Here is a 12628-nt window from a genome sequence, read left to right as displayed (position 1 = left end):
TTATAGCCTTGAAACTCGAGGCTACCTTGAATAGCCTCTCTTTTAGCAATCCATAACTTTTTTCATTGTTCATATTTCATTAAAATGAACTTCTTGTTGCCAGTGAAACTGAATACAGTGAAATGAACAATTACGCACACTGGTGTATAACAGGCAGTTGTTATTGAAGTTAGACAACAGAAACGCTATCACTATATTAACACAATTCATTAATTAATAGTTATTCTTATGATTATGAGTTGATTACTTAAATGTTGGTGAATTTTGTCTTTTATAATTTTTTGAATATATTTTTAATAATTATAATTTATAATGTAATTATTATCATTTTTAATAGTTTTATACATTTATTTATTTAGCTCTTTTTAAAATCCTTTATACACACTAGAACGGGTCGATCACCAATCGAGAACAACTGCTTCACCACCTTTCATCCTTTTTTCTGCTTTGTAATTTTTCATGGCTTCTCTCTCCATTTCCATCCTTCCTCCATTCATATCTCTGATCTCCATTCCTGTCCCAGTCTCTTCCGTTTTCTCCTGCTATTTACGTTTTTCTTACTCTCTCTGTCTGCGTCTTGTTCTTCAAGCTGACAGATCAGTCCCTTCTCTCCTCCCTCTGTATCTCTCTCTGATCATATCTTTGAACAAGTAGTGATTAATGACATACAGAGACTGATGAATTATTCACCAAAGAGAGACAGAAAGTACAGAGAAAGGAAGAAGGAAAACAGCAAGAGGGAGGATAAGAAGGGTGGAAGGAGGGGGTGAAGGAAAGGAAGAGGAGGAGGGCATAGGAGATGCAAGGGAGACAAATGATGAAGGTGGTGTAAGATGAGGATGGAAAGCATAATGTCTCTCCTGTAACGTACCAGAAGAGATTGCATGTGTGTGCAGTCATGCCAAGGTTTGGCAATTTCTGAATTGTAATTCAAATTTGAATATACTCACAGTATGGCACATATGTGCACTATTGCTGAAGGGTACCCATGCTGTCAAGCATAGGGTAACAAGGTGAAACAGAAAAAAAACAACTATTTTTAACCCTAGGTTTCTGTCTAAGCCATGGGTTAGTTACTCAGCTGATAATTTAGATCTGGATTTGTGTCCTTATACAGAGACGTTTTACCACAATAATACTATGTGTATTTATTAACATGATGAAACCCAAAGGAAAATTTAAGGAGGTAAATATATAACTAAATAATTATATATTGTATTATATATAATATAATTATATATTTTTATATATATATATATATATATATATATATAGTAATTGTATATTATATGTGTGTGTGAAAATATAAAATGTTCAATTTGAAATGAGAGCGAGAGAGAGAACTAATTTTGTATTCATTATATTAAAATTTTGTTTTTCTGAATTCATATAATATAATTTATTAAAACAATACATTTTTATGTATTACTAAATTAATATATTACATATACTGCTCTCATTTTATGAACCATGGACGAAGAAATCTCAAAATATTCAAAATTTACCAGAGGCTTTCAAAAAAGAGCGAAACAACATGATCCAGACCTGCCTGTTTTGTTATGTTGGATACTGAAATTCCTCTCTGTTATGACTTTGCAATCCTCTTCCTTTCATTCCAGTTCAAATTTCATTCCAACATCCTTTGAGACGTGACCAATTCAATTAAAATTCCACATTATAAATTGAAACGGAGCCGATTCTGAATTTTGCCCAACCCAGGCTCTTTCTTTGGAGATCTGCGACTGTGTGAGCAATGCATCGAGGAAAAGAGAGTGGTTGGGAGAAGAAACAAAGATGGTGAAACAAAAACTGAGAAAGATGGCATGACGGAAGGGAAAATGAAGGGAGAGCGATAGTCATACGATATAGCCTCCTTGCATAATAGAAATTACTGAGTAGCTCAAGGTAGAACCACCCTTGGGGGTTTTCGAGCTGGTGGGTGTTGTGTCTGAGGAAGTGATGTGCGAGCAGGGTAACTTTGTGGGTGTGAGATCTGAATAAAGCTCTCGAGAGTCAGGCTGACAGACAGGCCTTTTGTTTTTCTTGATTGGCAGGCATTTGTTTGTCCCTGCTTGTTGGAGAGGAGCTGTTCTCTTCACTCTGTTGCTAAAACCGAGTTGCCAAAGTCAATGTTTTTCAAGTGACTCACTCATGCACACTCATAAAAATTGTTATTAAAGGCTGCGTGATTGAAAGCTCACACTCGGTGAGAGACAGAGTCATAAGGCTTAATCACAGTTTAGAGGACATCTTTGTGGAAATTGTCATTGGCATTGACACTTTTTCTGCTTGGAAATAAATCCATCGTTTTCTTGGCTTTGTATTCAGATAAGGGCTTGCAAATGTTAGGAGAGCCGGTGGTAATTTACAGGCACAATGCGCCATCTCCTTTCCTTTTTCTTCTTCTGATTCTCTCTCTCTCTCTCTCTCTCTCTCTCTCTCTCTCTCTGTCTCATTCCCCAAGCACAGCATCTGTCTGCCAACGCTACCTCATTTGCACATTTTTCTTTTCAAATTTCTCTGTTCATCATCCTAGGTTATGCAATCAAGTTTGTTACCTAGAGTTTGGAACTGAGAACCGAGTTTCATTTAAAAAATACTGTAACCAAATGAATTCCATGATGTTCGTTTCCATTAACAGCACTTCTACATTCATCTCTCGATGAGGATGTGTTCCTGAAACGCAAGTAAATCTACAGAGCTAGGAAAACAGAAATAATGCAATGGGAGAGAAAGTAAATAGACAAGAGAAGTTAAAAATAAAAGAGAAATGTTGGTTAAAGGAAGGGTTGGCAATTTCAGAGAGGCAAGCAATAGCAAGCTAGCTAGCTTTGAAAGCATTAGATCCCACCCTCCCTTCAGAGTGTCTCCAAAGCCACGCCTCCTTTAAAACACGTGAACGCACACAGCAGAGCGTCACGAGAGATGCGATAATAACATTACATAACGTAAACAACTTACAGAACTCTTATACTTGTTCAACTTGACTGCTGCAGTTTCATTTCGGCATTGATAGTGTTGACATAGAACAGTGGTTCTCAAACTTTTTTTGGTCGCGACCCCCTTTAAACCTTTAAAAAAATCTCTCTCTCTCTCTCTCTCCCTCTCTCTCTCTCTCTCTCTCTCTCTCTCTGTTTCAGAGATCTCTGTGAGTCTGCTCTCCGTCATTGTAACGTTCTGTGGCATTGTGCTGCTCTCTGTCTCTCTCTTCGTCTCCTGGAAGCTTTGCTGGTTGCCGTGGAGAGATAAGGAAGGCGGGGGTCTGAGCTTAACGTCGGGGCTCCTGCCCGGCGGGGCCAGTTTGGGTGGGGTCGGAGGTGGAGGGGGCTCCTCGCTCCTTCCTCCCCTGTTGCAGAGGAAGGATACTCACTCCTCTTCCTCGCTGTATCCCTCACTCTCCCAGCATGGTCAGCATCACCCCCATTTCTCCGACCAGATGGGGGTGGAGGGCGGAGGGGGGCTGGTAGTGGGGGGTGTGGTTGGGGGTCCGCAGGAGATGCAGGAGCATTCCTACCTAGACATGGACTCTTATCCCAACAATGCTGGTGAGCAGAACTACTTTAGAAGCACTACTTTACTCTTTTTGAGACCTAAGAGACAACGATCATTGTTAATTATCCTCCTTTCTCTTAACTACATTACTTTAATCTTTTCTATGGCTTATGGTTTCTCTTCCAGCAAACCTTAAGTTGAGCCAGACATCTCCCGAGTTGCCCCCAGCAACAGAAGGAGGCTCAGCTGTGAAAGACCTTCCCAATGCCCACTCCCAGCAGCAGGTCACCACCAGGTCAGTGACCTTCTCTTCTTGTTCCTGTCTCTCTCTCTGTGTTTTGCAGGATGATGGAATGGGTGTGTAGTTTGTGTCTTGCAGAATGTTATACTTAAGTACAATAATGTGTTTTTGCTTACTGAAAAATTTTACGTGTGCTACTGTTGAGATTTATAAATATATATATATATATAAAACTATTGTGTAATATCATCATGAAATATAATTACCAAAATAACTGTTTTCTTTATATTGTATTATACATTTAAGTGTAATTTATTCTTGTGATGGCAAAGCTGAATTTTCAGCATCATTACTCCAGTCTCCAGTCACATGATCCTTCAGAAATAATTTTAATATGATGATTTGGTGCTCAAGAAGAGACAATTTTACTGTTTTACAACAATTTTACTGTTGAAAACAGTTGTGCTGCTTGATATTTTTGTTGAAACTGTGATAGTTTTTGCAGGATTTTTTGGTGAATAGAATGTGTCGAAAGAACGTCATTTATTTCAAATATAAATCGTTAATAGAAGTCTTTACTGTACTATACTGGGCACTTTTGATCAATTTAATGCGTCCCTGCAGAATAAAGTATTGATTTCTAAAAAAAAATAGGCTTGCCCCAAGCCTTTGATTAGATGCTTTTATCACTTTTTTAAAGCAGTATATCTGCACACTTCATTACTTCAAGGACATCCTGGGGTTAAATGTCTTTTAAAAACCTTACTGAATCACAGGAAAACATGAAACATGACCACACATAAAGAATGAAAGAATTATAATTATATTATTGCCTATATCATATACTGCGTAAGAAAATAAAGCCTGTATTTAAAAACTTTTTTCATGACATTTTGACACATTTTCTTTCATTATACTCTCATTATATTAATACAATATTTTTTGGTAGTGCTCTACAATAAAAATAAATGTAATCATGTAAACAGTGTGTTAATTTAAAATGAATCATAAAATTGTGCAAAACAACAAATACCGTGATAAAGTACTTTACATTTAAATAAGTATGTTCATTCACTTTTTTCTCTACTCCCCCCCCCCCCCCCCTCATTTGCATTAGTAGAATTAAAAAAAGAGAGAAAAGAATGCGCAGTCGAAAAAGCCAAAATGTTCAAATAGGCTTCCTTTTTTTAAGGAATTTATAATTTCCTCTTTTTCTTAGATTTTTGGGGTGAATATCCAGTGTGGTGGGAGTTTGTTTAAACATTCGCATGTGTGTGAGTGTGTTGTTCACCCTCTGGTATCTCTCTAGGCCTAAGCCCATGACTCACCAGCTCTCCAGCCCTGATTTCCATGGTGAGGAGAAGAGTGAGCAGCTGACCAGCATTGGGCAGATCAAACCAGAACTCTACCGGCTGCGCCAGGGAGACCCGGGCGATGGCAAACAAGGCGACAACTGCGGCAAAATCAGCTTCCTTCTGCGCTACGCCTTCAAGTGAGTGCGCTCAGATCCATCCCACCATTACCTCCTCTCCCCACGGGGAAGTGTCTCGTATGGAACTGTCACACAATGTGGATCCATGCTTCTCAATACATCAGTGGGTTATAAATAGATCTCATCGGCAGGGCTTACAATTGAAAAGGCGAGCTGGAGAAAGAAGCAGGGGAGTTGCAGTCAGCACAATAAGTTATAGTCAGGCCCGCTGTGGGCAGCCCGTGCACGTCAGACAGGGTCCTTTATTTTGCCGTCACGCAGAGGGACATTAGAATGGTGGAAAGTGCTGATGTTTGAGAAATGAAGGAAGGAGAGGCTGTTTCACTCATGAATTATATATGACCAGCCACTTTAAACAGCACAGCCTGTCAACACATAATAACACAGCACTGTGTTTCGGCCAGAATTACAGAGGAGGCTGAGGGAGAGAGAGAGATGAAGATGGGTGAGTGGAGATTGATATCTCGTTCCTTGCACATAGGGAGTAGTTCAAATAAATGATTTGACACTTCTGTTCCTGTTCATCACATTATCGGTCTATTATATTCTGCTGTGAGAGTTCTAAGGTGAGTATGTCACAATTGTGTGTGTAGGAGATGGAAAGCTTTTAAATTAAAGGGATAGTTCACCCTCAAATAAAAATTCTGTCATCATTTCCTCGTGTCGTTCCAAACCTAAAATTACTTGCTTTCTTCTGTGGAACAAATAAGCTGTCCTTTTCCATAAAGTGAACAGCCATGGCCACCCTTCACATTCATTATATTTTATAAAAATATATTCTACCTAACATCTTTTGTGTTCCACAGAAGAAAGAGTTCGGCTAGTATTAATTTTTGCTGTGTTATTGAAATTGGTTTTGAGAATTGTGATATTTCAATTGAATCAAAAATGTTGGTATTGTAATAATATAATTTTGACCAAAATAACTATCATTATTGTGAAATAAAATTACTTCTATTTTGATATAACATTATGGTCAATTTGCCCACCCATAATGTGAGTAAATAAACATAATTTCTATTCCTCGTAAAGCAAATGCTACCGGACATATTACTCAGCATTTTCGTGAGAGCTAGTGGCCAAGATTGTTTCTCATCTCCGTTTGTTTAATTGACATCATCACACCTCCTGCTATGCTGTTGCGTTTGCAATACATCAATGCGAATATGTCACAGCTACAAGCATTTTGGGAATAGCGGGCAGGTTGACACTGTCAGTCAGAGTCGCATCCGGTGGGACGCAGCTTTCTATCAGCACAGCAGTAGGCCGATAACACATGCGGCGCAGAGGGAATAGCAGCTATTTCCAACCCATTGTCTACGAAGGTTTGAGCTGGATGTTGGTTTATTATTATTTTAATTTATCCATCTATTTGTCAGATTCCAGCTGAGTGCTGATCATTGTGTTTTCCACACGGGCGCTTTCAGGCGCATGTGTAAATGCATGACTTTTGTTTGAGTTCTTGTTTTGATTCGCTGTGATTTTGTAAAGGGGGGGGGGTTGGTTGAAGGAGTCTGTCACTGAATAATGAAAAGCCATTGTGCGATGCAACACACAACTGGGGAGGGGAGGGGGGGTTGCTTTAAATGCTCGCTCTAATGTGGGCAAGACAGAGCCTGTCATTTTCAATTATAGCCCTGAGTGCTAATAGCACCGTACATTTCTAAAGACCAGTCTGATTTAAAGTGTGCTGTTGTGCTGCATGCCACTTGCCGTGAGATTCATTTCTAATTCCGCCAAACTGATATAATGTGTATTAGACTGGACAGCTCAAAATGCATCCGGGAATGTTTTTTCTAACTGGAAATGTCAACAAGTATCTTATTTTGCAATCTGATGTGATTTTACTATTAGCAAGAACATCTTAAGGCCTGCACACGCTGACAGCAATTAATCTGAGGAAATTTCAGAGTTTTTGTGCCATTGGTTGCTAGTAGGTGGTCCTACTCAACCTCTAGCCAATGAATTCAGGGGATGAATCACTGTTTGCACTTCCATTGGTGGTTGTGCTCCTCATGGCATCTGAATCATGGTTAAAGTGCTGCAAGTACGTTAATCTACACAATGTATATTGTCATTTTAACACTCCTGTCCATCATTTGGTTATTACTTGATGATTTTGTTTACCACCTCCTTTCAGTGGGCATTAATAGCATGATGTTAATTATGCTAACCAAGGCTGCATTTATTTGATCAAATATACAGTATAAACAGTAATTTTATTACAATGTAAAATATTTTTATATATTTTAAAATGTAGTTTAGCAAAGCTGAATTTTCAGCATCATTACTCCAGTCTTCAGTGTCACATGATCCATCAGAAATCATTCTAATATGCTGATTTGCTGCTCGAGAAATATTTATTATCATCACAGTTGAAAACAATTACTTAATATTTTTGCGTAAAAAAAATATAGGTTTTTTTCTGAATACTTAGAATAAAAATGAAAGAGCAGCATTTATTTGAAGTCGAAATCTCTTTGCTCACATTGGTGGAAATTGTAAACTGTCCTTGAAAATTAATGACTCTTCAAATCGCTGTCAGTGTAAACAGCACTTTAATCCTTGTCTTGATATGTTTCTACAGTATTAGATGATTAAATTTGTCACTTACAAATTGGATGATAATATTGCATGAATAATGTATTTATTTTCATCCTGATTTGTTGAGATTTGTACCATGTCATGTCATTCTTTGTGAGCGACATGTCAGTCAGTCTAAGGCCGTATTGGATATCTGCTGGTGTTCTTCCTCCCCCAGTGACGCTGATTTGTTTAAGTGTCTTAATGAAAGGGTGACGCATTTGTTAACGCTGAGAGACACATTCTAACAAGGTCTGATTAGCAACCACAGAAGTTCCCCCGCCTCTCTTATTTACATCTGCGCAAACACTGGGTGAGCCTCTTGCTTCAGAAGTTCACGGTCGTGCTGTGCTTGGCACCAGACCGCTGCAGTCTAGCCTTGAAATGACCTATCATTTGCTTCGTAATAAGCTCTGGATTATTTATAAAGTCCGGTGTTGGAGGCCACAGTCATTGCATTACGCATTAAATATTCATGTCTTTATATTCACATTAGGGATGTATTATCTCATATATTCACGTTCATACAAGATCCTTTTAGCTTGCACAGCACAAGTACGGCTCCATCCATCTGTCAATAATTTTTTTATTTAAGTTGTTGAGCTGGGTTGTACCATTGGCACCTTCTCTTTTTTCCCTGTTTTCCTGAACCTTGGTGACAGCCATTGAGCTTTAGTGAACTCAGTGCAGCAATGCTCTCCTGATACTGGCCTTGATGTCTGCTTATTTCAGCATAAACCAACTCTCTTGTCGTTGCCGGTTAGATGATGCTGAAATGAACTCACGCCCAGGCTAGCGAGCGCAGAAAGTTCCAGATAGTTCAAAGTGAATTATGGTGACGCTGACATGTCTTTCTTACAGCACGGAGCAGCTGGTGGTTAAGATACTGAAAGCCCTGGACCTCCCGGCGAAGGATGCCAATGGTTTCTCCGATCCTTATGTCAAGATCTACTTACTGCCTGATAGGAAGAAGAAATTTCAGACCAAGGTATCTTTTTTATCCTAGCTAGGCAGCAGTCAGCTCGCTGCTTTTACAATAATCCACTGTTCAGATGGCAGACCCTCTTAGGACTCATTAAGATCTGCGTTTCTCAGCCTGCCTGTGGATTTTTTTCCCAATGCCCTAGTTCATCTAAAAATACATCTATATCAGCCGTTGTATTTTGAATTAACTTTATGCATTTGCAGTTTTGATGTTAACCAATCTCCTGTTCGCTCCTTTCACTCACTTTTCCCTCTCAGCTCCTCCGCTTATCTAATTTCCTTCACTTTCTCTCATTTCCGCTCGGTCTTTCCGTGGCTTTGGTTCGCAGGTGCACAGAAAAACTCTTAACCCGATCTTTAATGAGACGTTCCAGTTCGGCGTGCCCCTGGCTGAGCTGCACTCGCGCAAGCTCCACTTCTCCGTCTACGACTTCGACCGTTTCTCCAGACATGACCTCATAGGTCAAGTGGTGGTGGATAACCTGCTGGACTTCAGCGAGGGAACCGGGGAGAAGCCTATTTGGAGAGACATCGTGGAAGGAACCGCGGTGAGAGAATGACACAGACACACATTAAAGCTTCATTAGACCACACAAAGGAATTCAGTGTGGTTGATAGCATTGAGTACGGTATTTGCACAAGCTTTCTGTGTTGTTTTAGCACTCGATTTTCTGAAAGATTTATGCAAATTAGGTAACACCACAAACACACCAAAAAAAGAACGGTTCTGAGCTAGGTTGTGAAGGATCATGATCTGGCGTACTATGCTGAGACTGTACAGCAAGGCTATTCAACTTCGGTCCTGGAGAGCCGCTGTCCTCTTATGAAACACACCTGCGTGTGATTTTGAAGAAATTATTTACCCAAAAATTCGCTCTAAACCTGTATGATTTGCTTTCTTCTGCGGAAGGAAAACTGCACAAAACAAGATGATGTGACCATTGACTTCCATTGTATGGATAAAAATATTGTATGTTCTATAGAAGAAAGTCATACAGGTTTGGGTTTTGATTGTTGGAGCTAAACCCTGCAGGAAATTGGACATCAGGACCTGAGTTGAATAGCCATGATGGATATGGATAGCATTTTTTTTTGGTCATATTAATTGCCATACACAGTAGCAGGGAGACAGGAAGTCAAAGAGAGAGGGGGGAACAGGATGACCTGGGCCAGTCTCGAATCCGGGTCTTCTATGAGCTCCACAGCTCACTATGTAAAAGCACTTGCACTGAACACATTAGCACCACACCAACACCTGAATAGGAAATGCTGGAAGTGCACTTGACAACACCAAACTTCTGGATATGTGCCAAGATATAACACTCTTCTCTTTCACTTGATCATCATTTGATAAGTTACTGCTGTCATCAATAAAAAGATCCACAAATGTGTCTTTTGAGCAACATCTACCTTCCCTGCGTGGTATACATGCGCAATGTTTATTATGACAGACAAATAGCGTTGAGTTTGTGAAAATTACATCTCAAGTCCGTGGCTAATTTGATTTTCTTCTTAATTTTTCTTGTAAATTTATGATCGAAAGTTTTTTTTTTTCCCAAACATTAATACTATTGTAACCCTTGAAGGACAAGACAAGGGAGGCTCCGTTTCGGAATTTATAATCGGAACACAAGGAACACTAACACAAGCCGAACTCACTCACTCGTTTCTCTCTACCCGGCCTTTCCCGAACTCCCCGCATTAACCCATTAACTACCGGTGCAAAATAAAAACATAAATTTCACAACAATTATAGAGTCCGTGTGCTGCTACACTATTAAAAGTTATTAATTCAGGTAGGACACCACTGAAGGCCTAGGTGTGAAATGCATGGCCCGCCACTGTATTATTTTTAATATAGCTGAATCAAAGTAAATGCATTAATTTATACCAACAAACCTAAGTTTTAAGGAACGATTCAGGTAGAAATTACTCTACAGGTTCAATTACAGGTTACCACATTTTACACTAGAAGTGAGGCGTGTTTTTCCTGCACTCTAAAAATGCTGGGTTGTTTCCACCCAATTTTGGGTAAAATATGGTCAAACCCAGCCGTTGGGTTAAAAATGATATGTAAAAATTTAACCCAAGGGCTGGGTTTGTCCATATTTTACCCAAAATTGGGTGGAAACAACCCAGCATTTTTTAGAGTGTGGGGAAAAAATACATTTAAATTTAAACATAGCACTGTATTTATGCCTTTAGTGTCTATTAAACTGTACTGCCAGTGGTATTTTGTTGAGAGGCAAGATTTTGCACCTAAACACTCTATATAAATTATGCTTGGTTTCATTTTGAGGAACATTAGCCAAGTCAGATTTGATGATAATTATGGTATCTTTCATGGTATTTGCGTATCTCTCTTAAGCAGAGTTAAAAAGCTCATTTTATATTCATGAGACGTTTTTCACAATTGAAAATCATGCATGATTACATGCTAAGTCGATGATGATGATGTGTCCTTGGGGATGTTGGTAGGAGAGGTGTGAGGAGATCTAGTGATGCATGGGCTCGACCTTCCAGTGAAAATTGCATGAAATTAGTGAAGGTCATCTGTGCAAAGGAGTTTTTGTCAAGAGCACTTCTGAAATTGCCACAGCATCTTAATGGAGCGGTTTTTAGAAACATTTTTTTATTGTGATCCTAGAATATTGTTATTTTAAAAGTTATTTGTACCTTTGGAGAACAGAGGAAATTAATCAAATCGAACACAAGCTGTACTGTGTTTAAATAAAGAAGATGCAATTTTCCATAGCATGACTAGGTCAAATGAAGGAAAGAAGATACATTTGGCACCATCTACTTTGTCTGACAAGACAAATTTAAAAATGGTTCAGTGATTCATGCTGGATTTAATAATAATAATAATAATACATTTTATTTATAATGAACAAATCTCAAAGTGCTACAGCTTACACATTACAAAAGTAAAACAGGGGCAAGAATTAGAAAACATAAAAACAGTTTATTTCATCATTAGTTGTAGCTATTTTTAAACAGAAAAGTCTTTAAGTCTTTTTTAAAGACGTCAACTGTCTGTGGAGCCCTCAGGTGGTCTGGTAATGAGTTCCACAGACGAGGGGCAACAGAGGAGAAAGCACTTGGTTCTGGGGGGACGGAGGAGATTGCCATTTTGTGAGCGGAGGTTTCTGGTTGATGTTTGGGTAAGAAGTTCCTAGAGGTAGAGTGGAGCATTGCCATGGATGCACTGGTGGGTGAGGAGAGTGATTTTTGTAGTGAATCCTGGCGGAGATGGGGAGCCATCGAAGTGCATGAAGGATGGGAGTTATGTGTTCATATTTGCGCACCCTGATCAGGATCCCGATGAGAAGTGTGTTGCAGTAGTCCAGCCTTGTTGGACTACTGACACATTTGTGTGTCTGACATGTGAATGGATGTCAATTAAATGTTTACATGCAGGGTTCAGCCGCTCGACCACTCAGGTGGCAGGCATTAACCGATTTACCTACTCAGCTGGTAAAAATATTTTTCGAGGTGCTTGTGTATAGCAGAAAAATCTCACATCACGTACAGAAGCATTCACATCACGTGTACAGACTCAGACCCGAAGCTGGCAGCTTCTATAGGTTTTGGAGAGATGTACCTCAGATGCTTGACGTTTTTGATGAAATATTGCGGCTCTTTTTGTTTACCTCTGCTGCCCTTGTTCCTTTTTCATCATAGCTGATGATTAATTCTGTCTGGCAGAACAAGAACTTGAAAGAAAGATGAAAGTCTCAACAAAGCGTATAAGGGGGAAAACAAACCTAGCATCCTAGCATCCAACACATGCTTTAGCTAGGAGAATCTGTCTGACAATCTTTAAACACATGCAA

At 39.3% G+C, this 12628-nt stretch overlaps 1 protein-coding gene across 4 annotated transcripts in view; it reads left to right on the top strand.

Moving 5' to 3' along the window:
• Positions 1–12628, top strand: part of syt3 (synaptotagmin III) — a 56397-nt gene that overhangs the window by 28636 nt on the left and 15133 nt on the right. For all 4 annotated transcript variants that reach the window (XM_079626073.1, XM_079626075.1, XM_079626072.1 and 1 more), the window contains 5 exons: positions 3141–3545; positions 3679–3787; positions 5043–5225; positions 8670–8796; positions 9122–9340. In XM_079626073.1, the coding sequence (XP_079482199.1) occupies positions 3141–3545; positions 3679–3787; positions 5043–5225; positions 8670–8796; positions 9122–9340 (1043 nt within the window). The remainder of the gene's footprint in view (positions 1–3140; positions 3546–3678; positions 3788–5042; positions 5226–8669; positions 8797–9121; positions 9341–12628) is intronic.

This window comes from Phoxinus phoxinus (assembly GCF_949152265.1).
Source record: "Phoxinus phoxinus genome assembly, chromosome: 1".
Classification (NCBI taxonomy): domain Eukaryota; kingdom Metazoa; phylum Chordata; class Actinopteri; order Cypriniformes; family Leuciscidae; genus Phoxinus; species Phoxinus phoxinus.
This window is presented reverse-complemented; position numbering and strand designations above follow the sequence as displayed.